The sequence below is a fragment of the Aphelocoma coerulescens genome, chromosome 4 (genome assembly GCF_041296385.1).
Source record: "Aphelocoma coerulescens isolate FSJ_1873_10779 chromosome 4, UR_Acoe_1.0, whole genome shotgun sequence".
NCBI classification, from domain to species: domain Eukaryota; kingdom Metazoa; phylum Chordata; class Aves; order Passeriformes; family Corvidae; genus Aphelocoma; species Aphelocoma coerulescens.
Genome location: NC_091017.1, coordinates 33,609,637 through 33,630,406, shown reverse-complemented (window position 1 = coordinate 33,630,406; position 20,770 = coordinate 33,609,637). Strand labels below are relative to the sequence as shown.

General features: G+C 43.5%; 1 protein-coding gene across 2 annotated transcripts; it reads left to right on the top strand.

Moving 5' to 3' along the window:
• Nucleotides 1-1,614: 1,614 nt before the first annotated feature.
• On the top strand, nt 1,615-20,160 carry TMEM154 (transmembrane protein 154). 2 transcript variants are annotated; one of them, XM_069012111.1, is made up of 6 exons: nt 1,615-1,784; nt 9,972-10,283; nt 12,031-12,058; nt 13,220-13,305; nt 14,739-14,799; nt 18,575-20,160. In XM_069012111.1, exons 1-6 carry the CDS (start codon nt 1,655-1,657, stop codon nt 18,588-18,590), a joined length of 633 nt encoding a protein of 210 aa, XP_068868212.1. In that variant the 5' UTR covers nt 1,615-1,654; the 3' UTR covers nt 18,591-20,160. The 2 variants fall into 2 exon arrangements, with proteins under 2 accessions (XP_068868212.1, XP_068868211.1); XM_069012110.1 differs by lacking the exon at nt 18,575-20,160 and adding an exon at nt 14,976-15,065.
• Nucleotides 20,161-20,770: the final 610 nt, after the last annotated feature.

Here is a 20,770-nt window from a genome sequence, read left to right as displayed (position 1 = left end):
GGTGCAAACATTGTAACTTTGCTTTTCTCCCCCACTATTTTATGACGTTCATAAACATACTTTGCCAATACTAAGCAACCGGTTCAGATTTTTAGTTAACTATATCATTCAAGTGGCTTAAACCTATCAACAAGCTGGTCATTAAATGAATCACTGACCTATTTCTCAGCTACTCAAGCTAAATAACCTATAACTGATGACCTATAAAAGCATCAGTGTGCTAAGAAAAATTATTAGCTGGAGAAGCAGAGCAGCAATTGATCGCTTCCCATCAATCTGAACAGAAAGATTCACCAGCTTCAACAAATTCCAGAACTCAACAAATTCTGATGAGAAATCAGATTTTGACAGAGACTGGTGTCTAGGGGAAGCACTATGAAGCTCCTACACAGTCACCATTCAACCCTCCTTCCTTAGATTATTACTGGAAAATTTTATGCAAGTATTTAAAATGACTCTAACCTGGGATGCTCCAGAGTAAAATCTGGAGCACAGATTATCCTCAACTCAGAGAGAGATGAATTTTAGATCTAGCACTTATTTCTACAGTGGAACAAACCAAATCTGTGGTCCAGCCACTCTCCCTGCTTGGCTACATGTATGGTTTAGATCCAGATCCAAATCCCAGGCTTTGGGTAGGCACACTCTATATAGAAAGAAGATTTAAAATGTTTGGTTTAATTTTTAAGTCCCCCACTGCTGTTACCCAGCCCCAGCAACAGGCGATGTGTGGAAGCCCCTGGCCAGCCCTCACGTGTTTCTAAATGGTGGAGAGTGATGGGGTGGTGGGAACAGAGGACAGGGCAGTGTTTGGGGGGGCAGCAGCCAAGGTCTGCCCGTCCAGACAGAGACTGCCAAGGGGAAGCGAAAATCAACAGGAGTGAGGAAGGGAGGCAGGATTACCTGCCCTTTGCCACCTCCATCAACCATGGCCCTGTGGACCCCCATGCCAGGCCCTGCCTCCTGGTGGGAATTGAAACCTTCTGTCCCCTGTCATCTACAGCCATCATCACACTGGTGTCTAAGCACTTTCTAGCTAAGCCACCTGCTCATAACAGAAACTGATGTGGTTTTTTGCTTTTTCCTCTTCCTCAGCACAAGCCAGCCCAGAATACTCAGTTACAGACTGCTAAGAGAGCCAGCCATTCATGCCATTTGCTGAAAACAGCTCACTTGGGGGTTGTCTTTTGGGACTGTAAGTTCATGCAGTCTCCCAGCTGAATGGGGGGAGAATTGCAGCTTGAAAACCAAGGCAAGAGGGGAGGCACTATTGAAATTTTCTTGCTCAACCACCCTGAAAAATGACCTAAACCCTTCCTGCTAACATACATACATGAAGTTTTGTGTCTGATTTGTATTTGTATGATCTGTGGCACTGTGTGTAGATGAAGACAGAAGGTAGTAAAGTCAGGAGTGAAAAGAGAAGAGAGCGGGAGGTCCCTCACCTACAGCATAAAGGTGCTTCAGCCAAGTGCGTGCCTGAAGAGCAACTTCTGGGTTTGTTTTTTTTTTTTTTCTTCTGCTTTCTTTTGCAATCATTGCTCGCTTGACAGGCCCAGACGGAATTACATCACTTCCTAAAACCCATCAAAGAGAGTCCATCTCCTGAAGAAATGCAGCTCAGATGCTCCCCGGCAGGAAGCAGGAAATGTAGATGTTCGGGTGCAGCAGGGAGGCTGCCCGAGCGCCCCTCAGGTGGCAGCGCTGCCGGGGCAGCATGCGGAGCGCCGCTCTCGTCTCCCTGCTCTCTGCCCTGGCGCTGGCTGGAGGATCTGCCGGCGATGGTGAGTAGGAAAGCGCCTTTCGCCTGCCGAGGTGGGACCGCGTGCCTTGCCTGCAGCAATGGGACCAAGTTGGAGGGCAACACCCTCCAAACTGAGCACTGGGAGGAGATCTGTGGGAACTTGCTCTCTGCTGCTTTTTGCTGTGTTTACCCTCTCTGTTTTCAGTTGCCTGTCGTTTTCAAAGCTTTGACTTTTTTTTCCTCAGACCTATCCCCGAACAGCAGCAAACAAATCCTACAATTCCTACATTTCCTAAATTGCAGGTGTGTAGAGAACCGGAGTTTCCATGTTGACCTATCAGGCATTTTGCTTCTAATTTTAGTTATTTGTTGAACTTTTTAAACTCCACACCCATACCATCAGTGTTTAATAGCAAAGTTAAAGGCAGAGCACTGCTTCCATTCAATAGGTGACTGCCGATTTCCGCAGTCCCGGTGCACTGAAACTGGTTTAACAAAGGAACAGCCGGTTCCGGAGGCAAATATTTTGAATTCTCATCTGCAGAACAAAGTGGCCGGCACCATGGACTTAGGTCCTGACCCTCTGAAGGGAAGAACCATGAGTGGAGAAGCCACTTGTGACAAAATGCTGAGGCGCTGGGGTGTCGTTGTAGAGGCTCTCTCCTGTTTGCCAGGGTCATTGGTTGCACTGGCATTTTGGCAGCCAGCGACCGAACATGACAGGCAGCTCTTGGTGTGAAACCTTGCCACGGTGGTGCTACATGCCTTTCGGTGTCAAACAAATCCCTGCCAAAGTGCCTCGGTACGGACTAGAAGTATTTGCTGCCTCCGTGCTGCTGCAGCGAGCGGGAGCTCTACAGAAAGCGGGGAAAGAAGATGGTCACTCTCAGATATCACTGGACTTCTCTTAATGTCCTAAAATGCACTGCTGGAATTGGTTTGGTGTGGACGCTTTTCCCCTGAAAAGCAGTACTATAAGCAGGGTGTAGAGCTGGGCTGCAGGCTCCTGGCATGCTGTTGAGCTGCTTGCGCTTAGGAGACTAGCGAGGTATAAAATGGTTTGGGTTTGGCTGCGTTACTACAGCCCTGCTGCATTGCAGACACGTAAGGAAAATACGCTGCAAGCATTGAATGTAGCTCAGAATCAAAGCGGTCAGGGGAACAAAAATCCTGCCGTGGGGCAGAGCAAAACAGAGGTCCCAGGGAAAGGGAGGAGTACAATGAAGGCAGTGCAGAGTGATCAGGCTCCTGCTTCCTTAGCTCGTGTGCAGGGTACTGAGAGCTACTATTTCATCACCATGTCCCCCGGGGCTCCTCAGCCTTGGTGCCCCCCTGCCCTTCTCTGTAATGGGCATTAGAGGCTGCAGGAAGCACCAGGCAGATGTCACATGCCAGGTGCCCCAACCCACTCCCCACTGCCTTCAGAGCCTTCCTATCAGTAGGTCCACCTTTAAATTCTGGTTGATTTTGGAATGGTTCCTCTTTGGGAGTGACTCAGTCCTGCCAGAGCCCTCCCCAAGCCTTGTCATCTCTGACTCTACAGAGCCAATCCACAGTCACAGGGGAAGGGGAGGAGAGCACCCACCTTTGCTCCCCATACAAAGGTGGATTTTGCTTATGCAACCACCCTCAAAATGTACCTGGGGGCGTACTCTGACTGCAAGGATGGGACAGGGAAGTTGTGAACTTGGGCCTTGGGGATGAAATTAAACTGGTGGGGGGAAAGTTTATGTAGGACTTACGTACCCCACAGGCACTGGTGGGTCAGGAACCCCTCTGCTGAGAGCAGCTTCCCAGGGAGCTCCTTTGCTCTCACTCTTCCTTGCTCACAATCAACAGGGCAGGACCTTTAAGGGAGCTTTTTTACCCTCTGCCAGACGTAGTCTTCACCTTTTAAGTGGTCTACTGTCTAGAGACCATTCACAAAATAGGCAAACAGAGAATGATTAAATCTTGCAGCACAGACAGATTAAAGTCTTTATAAGTCCTGTTCCCATACCATGCCAGAGCCTCATAAAAGCCTAGCCTTGCCATTTGGATTATGATTTATGGATGGTTTTCTTCCTGCTACGCTACAATCACTCTAATCCAGTAGCTCTGAGAGCATTCCTGAGGTCTCAGCTGTGGGTGCTGGCCTTCTCCCAGCTCCTTACTGAGGGGATGTTGGGGTTTGCACCAGCTCCCTTCCCCTTGCTTTAATGCAGTCAGGAAGCCCTACAGGTAACAGTGTAGGGCATCACCCCCATTGTAGGGGATGGTACCCAGAGCTCAGCCTTGCAGCAGCCCTGAAGACCTACCTAGGTGTGTGTGCTGACCCTAGTAACAAGCATTAAGAACCTTACTACAGCTTATAGGAACAGACTCTGACCCTTGAGTCATTTCCCAGGCTATGGTATCTTGCACTGTGTTCGGTGAAACACATGGAAAATTGCAGCATAAGTGGTCTGAAATAGGGAGCAAGAAAATGTGTGAGGGAGAGGATCAGTAAAACATGTAAGATCTCCAAGTGGAAGAGCTGGGATAGTTGCAGGTAGGGCTTTATTTTGTCTGTGTCTCTGTGCTATTGTTTTGAATTGTCATTCAAAGAAACACTACTATCAGAGATCCAGATATTCAGCAGCTTGTACCCTGAGCACAGACAGCAACTCTGTCCTTGGCAGAGAAGTGCCTTTTAGGCTGCCTCCCCTACAAAGCCAAGGTCCCTAAGGGAGCAGTAGTTTTGACCTGTTCCCCCCCGAGTAATGAACTGAGAATGGATTTGAACCCGTTACAGTCACCTGTTAAAATTTTCTAGCACAGCAACAATGCAAGGAATTACAGAGAGGATTTGCTACACTTTCCAAAGTGCAGTGTCCTGAAAAGCAGACGAAAAATCCTTTCTACTGAACCACATCAATTTCTCCTAAGTATTTACTACCATTCCTCCCTTTTATCCACACACATGAACCATCACTGTTTTATTCAAGTGCTTCAGGGACATTTCAGAAAATCTCTCATTTACATCAGCAAGATTGTATACTAATTTTCAGTCATTGACACCAGTCTCTTTTCCCTCAAGAGATTTTACTATAGCTGGAAAGCCTCTGGAGCTTTTGAATCTTTAATTTCAGGGTCCTCCTGAGAGCAAGGAGCAGAGAGATTTGCATCACAGTGAAGTCACACGGGTATCACAGATGCAGAGCTAGAAGGCCATCAGATTAAGTAGAAGCAACTAAATGCATAAATTGGTCTGGAAAGCCTTTAGTACTGGGGGTGAGAAATGAGACTACAGGTTCACAGTTGGACTCTAAGATGTGTGACTAAATTTGCAACACTGGCTGTTAATGCAGCACTTCAGCTGGATAGAAATACAGTGAGGAAAAGCAGTTTCCATCTTGTATAAATGAGCTTAAACAGTTGTTTCCTCTCTCAGGTTATACCTAGATAACGCTTTCTAAGCACCTAGTTTAATAGGATCTTGTCTACAGATTAGCCACCCTGAAATGCTTGTGCTCCCTCATCAGAGGAACTTAACGCTCCCAACAGCTAGCCTGCAGGCTTTTAAGGATTCCTCTTCCAGCCAGACTGACAGGCAAGACCTGCCACAACAGGCAGCTGGGCAAGCCCTGGCCATGGAAAGGAACAGCCCTTCTTACAGCAACCTGAAATGTGGGGAGAGGAACAGTGCAGGGACGAGCCAAGCAATACATGAGAGGATCATACAGACCATGTGGAGTGGTATGACTGTACCACCAAAGCAAGGTGTGTATGGAGCAGAATGATATAGGATATGGTAACTTTTTTCCAGCTTTATAGCCTTGTTCTGTCACCTGCCCATGAGCCTTCCTTTCACTGCATTTTTATAGCTTATGATAAAGTCTGGAGAAACAAAAATTTTCCTTTCAAACTAGTAAGCCTGGCTATCCGAGTGACATAGCTCTTGCTTTTTCTCTCATTGCTTTTTCTTCTGTCCGTAGGCACTATAGTGTAATTTGGAAAATTCCCTTGAGAGAGCCCAGTCCTTGAGTCTGATGGCAAGGCAGCAGAGAGACCAACGGTTCTACAACAGAACTGAATGTGCTGACTGCCAGCTATTTTCCTGTGCTATTTTCCTTTGCCTTGCATCCAAGTGAATTCAGAAACCTGTTTGCCTGCTTACTTCATCAGGAAGCCCATATCACCACCTCTGTGTGCTGCAGCACAAACCTCAGAGGAAGAAATGCTGCAACAACAGAAATGTTGTTTGATTGAGATGTAGTTTTTTGGACTCCAATCTGTAAAACCTTGGTATGTTCAACTGCCTCTGTCTCCCATGAAAAGCAGGTTTAGGAGCACCTCCAAAACTCAAGCAAAGTCCATCAGTGACCCAAACATATTTTTAAAGTAGAAAATATTGAGTAATACCTTATACTGTGGTATCTGCATACAGGGACATAGCTTTTTCATAATTTGTAAGAACTGTTAATTGGACCTTTTGTGAGATGCTGCTAATGCTTGCTCAAGAATTTCGGTTCCTTGAGTACTAGATCCTCTAGTATCTCAGTTGTGGAAACCTGAGAACTTCCTGCCTTCCAGCTCCAGCTTTTTAACTTCCAGTCCCAGCTGTGTCCACCTTCCCATCAGGATGGGATGCAGCTGCATGCCAGCCCCTCTCCCTTCTTCTCTTGAAAGCATGGGAAGTGGCAATACAGGCTGGGCTGAAGCTGTGGTGTGTTCCCATCCACTTCCCTTAACATGGGAAGAAGTCACCAGCATTCATGCCCCAGGTGGTCCAGACAAAGGTGAAGCTGATGTGGTTGTTGTATGAGCATTTGCTCCTTGGACAACATGTGCAGAGAGATGAACATGGATGTTGGACTGTAGCCAACAGCATGAGGCTGAGCTCAAGAAGAAAAAAGGCACAGGCTTTGTAAAGTCAAGGAGATATCTCTATGGTCACGTGTGACTTGTTCTTTGTTGCACTCCACTGGCCTTGCTTTTCCATCCTGAATGTCATGCTGTATTGTAGTCAGATTCCCATTTGCAGGGAGCTAGTAGATCTCTGCAAGATGAAACCACAGCACAGCTGACAAGACATTTCATGGTATGCATTATCACTGCAAATCAGGCGTGGAGAAAATGTACAAACAGCACCTCACAAAATCTCCAATTTTCAGATGCTCTTCTGCCCTGCTCCAAACCTTGTAATGCCCAGCTTTAATTCACCCCACAAAACAGCCACTGGGGCCAGCTGCAACACAGCACACTTGCTATTCTGAGCACTTTAAATTGAAACACTATGAAAAATAGCAACTATCTTGAGGTCAATCACGTGTGTCTCATGTGGCCTGGGCGGGTAGCTCTGGCAAGCACTACAGCTGCACCAGACTCTCCCTGTTGGAGTGGAGGCACAAATCCTTCCCTGGTGCAAGCCACTGGGCCAACACAGGTGCAGGCTGTGCTTTCCTGCTGTGTAAAAAGGGTGATGTGTGGGTGGCCTGAGAGTGAGAACAACTGCTGGGTGACAGGTGAGGCATCCCTTGAGGCCGAACTCTGCTCCTCAGAGGGGATGGGGGAGCAGGATGTGTTGGGGCAGCAGGTAAAATGCAGGAAATAAGAGCAATATCCTTGCAAGAACATTGTGCAGTTGGCTACCCTTCTGCTGAAAGATGTATTTAATTCAGTCAGAGAAAAGACCTCTGTAAGAGGAAATGGTGTTCCCAGAGAGATGCCGTTTTGTCCCTGGAATTATGCAAAGTGAACAAAAATATGTCAAAAATATCCAGCAAGGTCACTCTCTGTGATTCGCCATTTTCTTTGCCTGGAGACTAGAAAAGGTAATTCTATTTCACACAGAGACAAATGGTTTGAAGTCTGTTTCATAGTTCAAAACCAGGCAAAGTAGCAGAGATACTGGAAAAGTCTCTCTCAGAAATCAAGCACAGCATACTCTGCAGCTGAAAGTTTATCACTGCAGTTAATGAGGTGTGACTGTTTGCTTTGCTTTAAAGCCACACCATGCTTTAGACATTTGAAAAATCCATTTTAGCTCAACGAGTAAATGAAAAGTAAGGTATTTTCTCCACACCCTTTCCCTATTTTAAGCAACAGGGCTTGTCCCTCTCGATATATCAAATGTGGCAGGCAATGGGTTTCAAGGGTGATGGCCATAGGAGGAAAATGAAACAATGTCATTGAAGAGGCTCAGTGAGGCTGCGGTGGCCCATCAGCTCTGCCTGTAGCACAGTCCATCATGCCACAGTCTGCAGCACAGACATCGCTAGTGCTGCCTCGCCGCGCTGTACAACAGCAATTGAAACGGAGTGGCTGCAGGCACTGGGAACTACAAACTACCTTGGAAAAGAAATGTCAAACGGCCAAACTAATAAGGGAGAGGAGCTCTTCCTCCTGTCCTCTGCGATAAGATTAAGGACAGCCAGCAGATCACGGGAAGGCATGGAGCAGCACACACCTAAGGGGTCATTACCTGCAAGGGAGGCAGAGATAGTGTTTTGCTCTTGACTGAAATACTAAATACAGAAGAGAGACTATTGATACAAAGTGCTTTGCCACAGAAGAGATATCATTTTCATTGTCCTATTGTGGTGCAGAGTCTGGTGACCTTCACAGTATTACATTAAGTATTCAAATTCTTTCCTAGTTTTCAGGAAAGGATGAAACAATCAGATGCCTGTGTGATATGTGCAGCATAAAAATCTAGATAAAACACTGCTGTCACACTCAAATCATTTTATTCATCTGAAATTGGGTTTCCTTGAATACAGTCTCATGAAATACTCATCTCCTCTTTGAGACGAATCTGGTGGGAGAGAAGATGCTGCAGAGTGGATTAAGCAAGAGATAGCGCTCTAATCCCAGTTTTTCTCTCTCACTTGGCATCCCTGAGAAGGACAGCATCCCCGTCCTTCTGATTTCTCATTTGTAAAATGGAGATGATAACTGCTCATCTCTCAGGGCCATTATGAAGATTAATGTGTTTACAAAAGCATTTAAAATGCTAAGTACTTTTGGTTCCAGTCCTGTGAGATTGGAAATGCCAGCACTGAGGTGCTGAAAACCTTAAGCTCTTGCTAACTCTAGTGGAAACTCTGACTGCCCAGCACTTTACAAGAACGAGGAGAAACATGTAATTGCAAAAGTCATGAAATCCCATCCTGCTATATTGCATAAAATGAGATGTGCACCATGCCGGCATTGTATCTGAAAGGGCAGATAACACAAAAAACCCATAGTTTAATTTCATGCCAAGAAAATTATTGAAGGTTTTGCTGTTGTAATTTATCTAAAGACTGATTCTTGCCCCTTTGGCTACAACAGGATTTTTGGCATCAGTATCAGCCCAGAATTTGCTGTACTTCTTTTAAGCTTTTAGACTCTATGACAGTCAATAGACTCTTACCTAGACACACAAAAAGCACTTGTTTCACTATTACCAACACAGCCAATTTTAGCCATTCTTCTTGCAAAATGCATGATAAATGAAACCAGAACTGAGATCAAAGTCAAAATCCCCAGTCTTAGCACTTATGGGGAATACCAAGCACTGATGCTTTGCCACACACTCCTTCAGCCAGCCTGTAGGATCAGACAGAGGAACAGCTAATTGGACCTGTATGCAGTAAAGTCCCCATGTTACTATCACCTCTTCTAGTCCATGCGGAAGTGGAAGGCAGCAGCTTTTGCATCCTTCAGGCTTCCTTTTGTCAGTTCTGTTTTTCACAGTAAGACAAATTTAACAGATTTGAGAAAGGCACAGAAACAGGGAGATCAGTGAACCACAGAAGTTGGTGAACCAGGGATAATGGTCTCCCTGAAGGCAGTACCTTACTCCTTGGGTAAGGGTAGGGATGTATGTGCCAAGACTGAGACACAAAACAGGCTGGTGTGGTTTACTGAGAAGTAGAATAATTTCACATGAGAGCAAGACCGGATGCCAACCTGCAGGAAAATAAGTCTGTTTGTGCAAGGCAGCTGTGTGCAGATAGATGACACATGCTGATGTGTCCCAGTAAAAGTCAGCTGAAGAACATGGTCATGACTTGTACAATTTTGTGACAAATTTGAGATCTAATTTTACATCCGATGCTCAAGACTTCAAATCTGTGTGTATGGGGCATCCGGTGTTTCGGTTGGTTTTTTTTTTTTTAATACATCAAATGGGAAGTAAATACTAGAGCTGTACACTGTGACTCACTGACAGTACTAATGAAACCTTTAAAATGTTAAGTTGTCCTCGTATATTTGGCAGGCCCTGGAACCGATGGATCAGGAGATGGATTGGTGATATTACCCACTTTTACAACAACACACCTTCCTGCTACGGGTCCTTCGACTGTGGATGACCATGAGCCAGTACTTGTAACAGCAAGCACTACTGAAAGCAGCTTTGAAACACAGAGTTCTCCAAGTACTGAACTGAATGCTGTGAATGATGAGGACAGCCTAGAAGCAGCAGAACAGTCTATCTTGATATATGTTGTCCCTGTGGTGTTGCTGGTCCTGCTGATCTTCTTGATCACATTTTTTGTAATGCATCATAAAAGGAAAAAGTCTAAGCAAGGTAAATTTGTCTTCTTGTGCATCAAAAGGCTATTTTCAGGATGTGTTCAACATTAGCAGAACATTATTTTGAGGCATGGGATGCCACATTTAGAATGCCCTTCTCTGATTGTAGTTGCACATTTGACAAGTAAGAGAGGGATCCTCCCCAGCCAGCAGTACCTGGTCATGCACCTCTCCTTGGGCAGGAGCTACTTCTGCTTCTTGGCAGCTCTTGCTCATGCTGCCACACCCATGGGAGCTCTGGCACCAATCTCTGGCTCCTGGAAATGCTGAGAATGCTCAGGGATGTAACTGTGGCTGCAAATGCTTGTTCTGTCTTTCTGCTCAACAACTTTACGCAAGGTGAAATTAATGCTTCTATAGCCCATAGTGCCCACAAGGTAAAGCTGCTTGGAGCTTCAATAAAATAAGAACAAGCAAAACCATTTTAAGGAACAATTTTAAGGGATCCTGATTCCATAGGGTGGTGGCTGCTGTGAAGACATCACAGCAAATGAGCTAGGTCAGACTGCCTGGGTGCTGCAGTAGGGTGAGCAATGCTTCAGGAAGGTGCCATTATCTGTCAACAAAGGAATTGGTAACTTGGAGTGTCAGGCCACAGAAAACAAAGTGAGGTGTCATATTAAAACCACATAGTTGGTAAGTGAAATCCTGAAATAGTCATATCAGTGTCTCTACATGGTCAGAGTGCAGCTCTAAGCTCATCAGCCGGCAGACAGTGCAACACATTCAACACAGATTTTAAGTCAAGTTTTCAGGGCATTTTTAGGCTGCATTTGCCTGATCACTGGGTTTCCCTCTAACAAAATCTGAATTTGCAACCAGACACCCAGTTGTCTACTTGTTTCTGGGTGACTGAAATGCAGGTACACTCTTCAGAGGGTTAGGAAATGTGGTGCCTTTCAGGAACACAATCCCTTTCAGGAACACAATCCTGGGATCTCATGCCCCGTGCCAACTGCTTGGACCTGGAATTTTGAGCATCCTCAAGGTCAAGGCTGGGGCAGATGGCTCTGTGGTACTGGGGTGGCTCTGCAGTCTGGGAATGTGCTGGAACAACTGGGAGGTATCACCCACTGGCAACAATGAATTAAAAGTAAGGTGATTTAAGACAGGTTTTTCAGTCACTTGATTCCTGGAGGTGAAGATATTTATCAGAATTATGTCTGTGACACCATTGCTTTCCCCATCTTTACTTTGTCTTGGAGTCACAAGTAGCATTGGATCCCTTTTGACATCTGGCTAGTTCAGCTTCATTTGCCTAAGATCAAATCTGCCATGCAGTCCAACTCCTCCCCACCCTTCTCCCCATGAGTGGCTCCCAGAGTCTCCAGACAGAGCTGGATTGCCTGAGTGTAATCTGTAGCAAAACGTCCCAATGCTTCCAGTAAACAATTTTTTCTCAGACGTGGTTCCTTTTCAGGATACCATTTCCCTCAGCACATCTGTTTTGCTGAGGGAAGTGTGCATCTGCCCTGTCCTGCCCACTGCAACACCAACACTGGGCTTCCTCCCAGCATGGCTGAGCTAATAACAAGCTGCTTTTAGATTCGAAATAATGGGGTCCTCTGAAAATTACAAACAGGATAAGATGCTTTGTCTTTCATCTGCAATTTAGTTTTTATGCCTTTTGAAAATGCAACCTATTTTACTTGACCCTATTCAAGGCTTGCAGTCTGGACCTTGTAAATACAATGGAGTATATATCATGAAGAATTATGAACACCAGTTCTCTTCTTTTCCAGATGAGCTGGGAAGTGAAAATGTGAAAAGGTAAATTTTATGAATTCCATTCTTTTTAAAAAAAAATTCTTTTACTCTAACCTTTGTCTCCTTCACCATCTCTTTTAATTTAGCTGTATACTAAACATCATTGCCTTTTGCCAAATTGAACCAGCTATCTCAACAGGTGGCTAAAGTGTGACTTCAGTACCCAGCTGAAGGTGTAAGACTAGAGCAGGAGAACAAGACTTAGTGGTGACTGAGGCAAGGGCTGCTCCACAGACACCCACAGCCCACAGCCCTTGCTGCACCTGCTCTTAGGCACCTCCACCAGCCACAAGAGGTACACGGTGCCCCATGAGCAAAGGGGATCAGTTCCCAGGCTCATCACAGGCTTTTACTATTTAGAACAAGCTCTGTGTCTTCCTCTCCTGTTTTTCAAGTTTGTCTTCTTACTCAGAGGTGAGGCAGAAAGGCTTGCCTGGCTGCCACAGGAGCAATGCCTTAGCTGCTTGGAAAACAAGACAGAAGCTGGGTGGCTCATATCAGAGTGATAATTTTTATTGGTACCTTTTACTGAGCTCCATCTTGCTAATCAATGCTGAAAGTTCATGAATTGGCTCTACGAGAAAAAAAAAAGTTTTCTTGCTAAAAATATTTTTTCTATCATATGACTGCAGGAATGATAAGCAAAAGGGAGCTAAGCAGAGGCATTTAAATAAATGCAGCTACTCCACTCCTGACCTTTCCTTTTGAAGTCACTGCACGTCAGTCACAGATATGATGAAACTTTAGGCCTTCAGCTTTTAACACTGGAGCAATGGCACTTCTGTCATGTGTTCCAGGAGGGCAGGAACAAATTTTTTTTTAGTTTTCTATTTACAGCAGGGAGAGTTTTCAAGAAGCTGCAGTGACCCTGTGCTTTGGCATGCCCCTGGCTGCACTATCTGAGTCCCTCTGCGTGTTATGTCTCAGCTGGCCCTACCTCTGCCCAGGACTGGCATCTCAGCGCCGCTCCCTCGCATCTGTTGGTGGCCCCTTAGGTTCACACCCACTGGGCTGACATCTTCTCAGATTACTAGGCTAGGATGGCTTTCCACAGCTAATACATGTGTCTGGAATTATAGGAGAGTCATACAAAATCACTACATTGTAAATTGTTTGAATTAAGCATTTTGTGTAATGGTTTTTTGCCCCGTCTCTTCTCTCAAGTCCTATTTTTGAAGAAGACACGCCCTCTGTTATGGAGATAGAAATGGAAGAGCTTGATAAATGGATGAACAGCATGAACAAAAATGGTACACGGTAACCCCTCTACTCCATCCTCCCTCTCTTGCCTGCTGACGTAGATCCCATGCATAGGAAATCAATGGAAGGCGTTTTGTAGGCTTATCACTGCTTTTCCTCCAACATTTTTAGTTGTGCTCTTGACTCCCTCCTACTAAAATAACTGAACAAATGTCAGGGATAGAATTTTTCAGAGGAGTATTTTAGTTTGTGTGGGAGGTTATTTTTAATATGTGATGGAAACTCATAAATGTTTTCAGTTTTCAATAGACATTTCTATTAAACACACTTATAGCTGTGAATGTTATTTGTATTTTTAAATACATCTTTTTAATGCTAAATACTGGTTTCTCTAAAGTATCTAGTCCTTTCAGTCTCCAGAATTTCTACAGTTTTGTGCTCCACATTGAGGCATTGTAGAAGAAATATGCATTTGCTCGTAGTTCAGACCACCATTTATTTAAAATTGCTGCCAGGAACCTGTGAATATGTCTTTCCCCTCCCTTGCAAAGCTATCAGCCCATGGAGCAATTAGAACATACAGTAACTACCAGCAGCTGCTTCTTCAGCTCCCTTCTCAGATACTTCTAAGTACCTTGCATTTTACCCCCCATTTTTCTCCCAGGTGAATTCCCCAGTCAAAACCTCTAAGGGGCCTCCATTGTCCTCAAAAAGTTGCAGGTTGTTGGTAAGCCATGAGTTAACCAAGGCCTGATTTTGAACGATGAACAGCTTTTTATTGGCCAGGAAATGCTGAAACACTGTTTTTTTTTTCATTCCTGGTCCCTTGCCTTCTATCCAAATGGCTCATTTGCCTGACCTACTAGGCATGCTGTGTTTTTCAGGACATAAAGCTCTTTGGAACATTTCTTTGCATTAGCACAGTGCTCCACATGATGGGGTTTTGACCTTCGCAGTCTGTAAGCTCTTGTAGAACACATGTGCTAAATGGCAGTAGTGAAAGAGAGGCATTAAGTGTATTGCATGGGAAAAAAGTGGTGTAAAATATAGTTTAAAATTTTGTGGAGAGAAGGAAACAAATATTTTACATACTTTTTTTTGTGTGTGTGTGTTAGCATTCCCTAAACTCCAGCCCCAAATTCCCAGCTGGACTATAAAGTATAGCTGCAACTGTCAGCAGTGGAAGATGAGCAAACTACCCTCCCTGTGGCAGTGTGTAGGAGACAGTCCTCAAAAGTAGCTGATTTGTATAGGTGTACATAGACAACTGGAATATATGTAATAAATAAATTATGGCAACACCTACCAAAGGGAAAGACATGTAAGATTTATGCTATGGGGACTGTGCAGATAAAAGGGTGCAGAAGTGTATCTGCAGATCATTATTCTAGAGTGACTGCATGATAAAAGTTGATGCATTTTTAAAATAAATGTAGAACAACTGCCAAGAGTAACTATAGTCTTGTTTCTTACCCTTTTCCAGGTGACTGTGAATGTTTGCCTACTGTAAGAGAAGAAGAAAAAGAATCAATTGCCAACCCGAGGTACTTTAATTCATTATATTATTTGAAGAAATATTGCCAATGTCATTCTAAAATAATCTAATTTTTTTAAGTAATTATATAATTATTCTTTGGTCAATCTCAGTTTTAAAATTTTTATATATAGGGACCTTGACTTCAACTTAAACTAAAGGCTTGACATGCTTATTTCTAAACAGGTCTCTTCCTGTAAACTGCACTTCTAAATAATCTTATGCCTTACAAAGTGGTGAAAGACAGACAACCAGATTGCACAGATGGAGTTTCACTCACTGATCAGACTTTAATCACAGTTTCCCAAGGTGTTAATACAAGCATTCAGCATAGCTTCCTTGGCACTCTTCACCGCAGGCACCCAGTTCCCCTCTGCCACCTGGTGCCTATAGGTTCTTGGGAACCACTGCCAGATGTTTTGGCTGGAGCTGTGACCTGACAGACAGGGACTTGTCTGACTCCAAGAAAAAAACAAGAATGAGAACCACCAAGGACCTTCCTGGTGCTCCCCTGCAGCACTCCCCCAGAGCTGGCACGAGTTGATAGTCCAAGCAGAGATCCCAGTGGGATGCAAAACTGCAATCCTGACAGCTTGTAAATTTAAAATCTTTCTGGTTGGTTTCCTCAGGATTTTGCCCAGAACTCCTAAACCAACCCCTCGCAATTTTCCCTAATTAAAAATTCTAGTTCCAGCTGGAAACAAGAGGCTGTACATTGCCCTTGCCTGCACCCTTGTGTTGCAGCTGCATTTTGAGGAGTGGGCAAAGCAGCTGCTCTGTGCCAGGCTATGAAACAAACAAGCCATCCTGTGTGCCAAGAAAATCCCTGGTGCAGTGGAAGCAGTGATGCAATCAGGCAAGGCCAGGAGCAGGGAGACGACCTAGGTCTTCTGCTTCCCATGGCATCAGAGAATTCAGCTGAACATGCCACTCTGGCAGAATTTCACCTCCCACTGCAGACTTGTCATAATATTCCAGTTGTCTCTTCTGAGTTTCCTTTCTCAGGAGTAAAATAGGGATGTTAAATCACCACTGCTGCAGACTTTGCTACTCAGTTGCTCCAAAGTTGCAGTTTCAGAGGAACCTTTGGATGGGGCTTGTCACCTACAGCCACTTGTATTTAAAAGGTTTCTTTTTACACCTGTTGCAAGTGAAATCGTCGTTGTTGTAGTTCAGTTTTGTTTGAAAAAAAGAGGCTTAGTTCCTAGGTTCCAGATGAAAGCAAGCACATTAATTTCACCCTTAGAAACTGGAAAATATCCTGGATTTGTTAGCCATCTGGGTCTTCCCTTCCTGCCACTAGATGATAACTCAGAGGGGGGAAAATTGTTAAGGAGAGGCAGCTGCACAGCAGTTCTCTAAAAGCAGATTTGCTGAGCCTACCACTGACTATAGCAGGGAGTATAGGACAAAGAATGCTTGACCCATAGGCTAACACCAGCAGAAGTCATACTGTAAAAGGCTTTTTGGGCACAACACCACCCTTAGCATTGCTGACTTTCAAAATCGTTAACAATTCATTTTAAGGAAAAAAAAATCATCATGACCTACCAGCTTGAGCTGACATTTTAAATACCATCCTTTTAAAAGGAGTTTTTGTACTGGATTTGCATTAAGCCCATCAGAAGAAGGGGGTTTTGCTCCTGGCTATCAAAAGGCATCTTTGGGCTACACCCTACCTCAAGCTCCCCACCTGTAAAACAGAGTTATTTTAGAACACTACAGTGAAGCTTAAGCCTTGATACAAAAAAGCAACCCTGTTCAGATAAGTATGCTTCAGTCAGAACAAAGGCACACACATTATTTAACCAAATTTTCTTGTGAATGGTATCTTAGAATCAGACTAGATTAGAGAAGTTTATGCCCTTAAATTGTTGAAAGGCAAACAAATGCAAATAAAAATAGGAGATTTATCTCTAAAACATTCAGAGCTGCTCATACAAAGGATATTAGTTGAACACAAAGTGCAAGAATATTAGATTCCCTTTAAGATTCTGGAAGACTGTTTTGTTTGGGCAAAATTCTTCTAAAATTAAGGTAATTTTATTTTTTAGATTTTATAGATATTTCAGTATGGGAAACATCTTGAGGCTACACTGAACAGAGATGGTATTTTCTTGCTTCATAAGGATGCTGAGGGGGAGTTCATCAAGACCCAAATGTCTTGAACTATGAATGATTTTGATATAATTTTGAAAACATATGAGACAAAACATTTCAATAATGACACTCTGACATTTTCAGAATTAAAGTTGTTCCAAAACTACTCCTCAGAGTAAGTGAATTTTTAATATAAAAATTTTTGAAAGTTTAAAGAACAGAAGTGTGTGGCGGTAAAATATTTCTAAGTCGAGTGTTTCCCTTACCCCAAGGCTACTTCAAATTTAATTTAATGTGAAATTTTGAAATATGCTTCATTTCCATGTGGAAAAATATTTGAAGTGGTGGGATTTCTGGGTAAACAAACAAAAAATTGCTTCCTATTTATTTCCAATTGAATCTTGTCAATCCAAGATCTGCTGCTTTTCCCAACCAAATTCTTAGATGAATAAATAATGTCAGAAAGATAATTACTTACAGATAAATAGACATTTTCAGCAGCTCTTTTGAGCAAGGGAAGTGAAAGACTAAGAAGTAAAATGAAGCAAAGCTATGATTATGGCAAAATCTGTACTCATGAGCATCAAGGCTGCACGTTTGTGCACAGGAGGCAAGATACGATAGCCTGGGCTCCCTGGGAGGTGGTCCTCTACCTTGGCTTTGTAGGCTAAGATACAAACATATGTATATGCACATATTCAAAATTTACATTCACTTTTCAAAAGACATATTTGAAATAAAAACTCTTGCCTTTGAAACCTAGTGCTAGAATCCTGATTGTGCCTGAGCACAGAATTGCAAAGCCTCTCCAGCTGCCCTGGGCCAGGGCTCCCATCCCATGCGTGCAGGAGGGAGCAGGCAGTGGGTGCAGGGTCAGCAGGCAGGGGATGATCTGTGGTGCACAAGGGGGTAGAGACCAATCTCTGCTCCAGGGACCTTTACTCTCCCAGAAAAATAAATGCAGCCTGTCCCCTTTGCAGCATGGGTCATTTGAGGGTGTGGAGTACAAGCAATGCCCCTAAGGTTTATCACCTAAGAGATTTGGTTTATCTTGGGTGCTGCTGGGCACCCTCCTAGTCTTTCTGTCTGAGAAAGGATGACTCCTTCTTGTGGAGAGGTGTTTTGGGTGGCTGCTAAGTCGGTACACAAAGAAGTACTGCATTCCCAGGATGTGCCTCAATTTGGCTAGAGAGTTAAGAAAACTTGTAAAATATTACGAGTGGCCCTTTTAGCTTCAGAGGTGGTTTAAAACCTTGCTGTTATCCCTGCTGACTGAAATCAAATCAGCCAGTATAAGATGTCACATTTTTAACATTGGCATGAGCCAAACGTTATTAAGAAAGTGCTAGGGAGCAAGCTACTTGGGCAGAAACCAGTGGGACAAAGAGAAAATGCACCTGTTATGAGGTCAGATGTAAACCAAAAATTCCAAAGTTATCCTCAGCTGTGGAAAGAGGGCCAGGAGCAGGAGAAAGGCTGTGCTGGGCTGCCACAAACCATCAGACAGAAATCAGAGCAGCCCTTGCTGCCAGCATCGGTTCATCCATTGCATGAATGACAGATTTATTTTCTGGTAACATCTTCTTCTCATGAACTCTAGATATAGTCTTGCATGTTATTTCCTTCTGAGACAACTAACCCAACAGTGTGACACTGGTGTTTTTTTCTTTTCCTTGTGTTCACAGTGATGGTGAATCATGAAGCCCTCAGAACAGCAAAGAACTGGCTAAAAGGAAGCAGCACACAAGCTCATCATCTCCCAGATATTGGAAAAACTGGATTTAAATATAATTCCTCTCAAAAGGCCAGGGAAGCAAATGCTTTTGTTGTGTCCTGCTTTATATGGTCTTCAGAAAGGAAACATCACCAAGGGAAAAGAAGACAAGAAAAAGGAGAAAAAAATGAAAAGAGAAAAAGAAAAGCACTGTAGCAAGATTAAGGACTGATTTAAATTCTTTTTGCAATGAGATTCTCCACAAATCAAGAGCAAACTCTTTTTTTACCCCAGCTAAAAGTTCTCAAAGTAGTCCATGTTTCTGTCTAGTTCTGCAGTTGTGTATTGTGCAGCACTTAAAACCAATTCTGATCCAGGCTTGGTGGGTTTCTTTGTTTTGTTTTGGGTTTGTGGGTGTTTGTTGCAGTGTCCATAATTCTGGACTGCCCTGGTTTGGTGAATGTGAAGCTCATTCCTATGCAGTGTTTATTTCTCAATTTTCTTTTTCTGAATGGTGCACTGATTTGCACAGGACTGCTGCTGGGGAGGTACCAGTCTAGGACTGACAGACCAGCTCTGAGGACAGACAGCAGCTGAAAAGCCTCTCAAAGGAATAGCCAGAAGTGACTGCAACCCAGCGACGGCATGGACTCTGCAGAGTGCTTTTTGATTTTCAGATTAAAGGCACTGTAGAAGTGAAAAGTATTATTTTGAGACTGCCTTTCAGTTTGTTATCTCCACAGATGAGTGCTCTGGGCTAGCTCTCCCCATCTAACTCTCCTCCCTGCCCAGGGCTGTTCTCTAACCACCTACTTCGGGAATATTCAACTTAAAAACATTTATTTTTTTAAAAAATGACTGAGGTTGAAAAATTGAACAATTCAGTACTCACAGTTCAGTACTCACATTAAATACAGGTTTAGATAAGTATGTTATGCATAACTACTTTGTCAAGGCTTTCAGATGCAGGAGGTTTGCTGCTGCTTCTGCTTTTAAATACTGAGCCTGCAATATCTGAAAGACACGGACTTCCAAGTGTGCCCAGTCACCTTTAGTTACAATGAAAAAAATCAGACTCGTGGGATACCTGAAGGTGGGAATATGAATGTTGTAACTGTGTCCATTGATTTTAGATAGCATATCTCTTAGGGATGTAGCTTAAATATGTAACACATAAAAGTGGATCCTTGTCTGGGCAAAGCTTCTCTTGCCTTATTTAAAATAGCAAATTCATATCCTACCGTATCTTATATCCTACCTATCCTCATCTTCTATTTAAATTTGTAATGCCTTCCCACTCGCTACGTGTTTAATATGATTAGGGTTTTTTTGCCTGCAAATAACTCACTGATACATTACTATGCATAGCTTAATTAAAGAGAGAAAACAAATGCCCCAAGCCTCCGTGATGCCGTCTAAGTATCACTAACAGCTGAGAAATACAGAGGATGGTTCAGCTTTTTAAATACTTAAAGACATGTCAGAATACAGAAGGAGAAAATGTTTAGAGCTAACCATATTCATTCATTACTGAATTTGACTTGATTAGTAATTTCCTCAAAGAATAAAAGATTTCTTCATTGTTTCAAAACAATTTATTGCAAATATTTGATTTAGTAGATGAGTGATGGTAAATAAGTTTTCCCTGCTTGGATGATTTTTAACTTTGAAAAAAGTGTTTTAAGTTCATCTTTCACAACTTTTTTTTTAAATGTTTCCACTATTTCCTGACAGTGAACCCATCCTGTAGAATATTGCTTTAAAAGAATGCAGTCACAAGGGGAAGAAAAAGTGCAAGATTGAAATTTAGAAAGTTTTAAAAAATGGAAGTAGATATTTTCCAGTAGCAGCTTTATTAGCAACTTCTTTCCAACAGACAAAAATGTTTTGCTCAGATTTCCTACAATTTGCAAAGCAGTAACCTGAAGATGCCCAAAACAGAGAGACTGGTTTTTTTCATGGTACAAGATAAAAGGCTGTATTTTAAGACCATTACCAGCCGTGTGGTTGGAGGGCAGTCAGTGGGACCTAGCAGTTCACAACACCAGTGTCCAGTGGTGACTCTCACCACACCTTGCTCCAGTCCACACAGCTCTGTGTCCAACAGCCACTGCCTTCTCCCTGGAGAGAGCTGAAGCACAGCTGGACATGAAGAATAGGAGTCCTT

What these genes read in the sequence shown, in the direction of transcription:
- TMEM154 (XM_069012110.1), top strand. Translation starts at nt 1,655, where the DNA reads ATGTTCGGGTGCAGCAGGGAGGCTGCCCGAGCGCCCCTCAGGTGGCAG. An exon ending in AAGGAAAAAGTCTAAGCAAG is followed by an intron (nt 10,284 to 12,030) that starts GTAAATTTGTCT and finishes CTTCTTTTCCAG; the next exon opens with ATGAGCTGGGAAGTGAAAAT. An exon ending in GGAAGTGAAAATGTGAAAAG is followed by an intron (nt 12,059 to 13,219) that starts GTAAATTTTATG and finishes TCTTCTCTCAAG; the next exon opens with TCCTATTTTTGAAGAAGACA.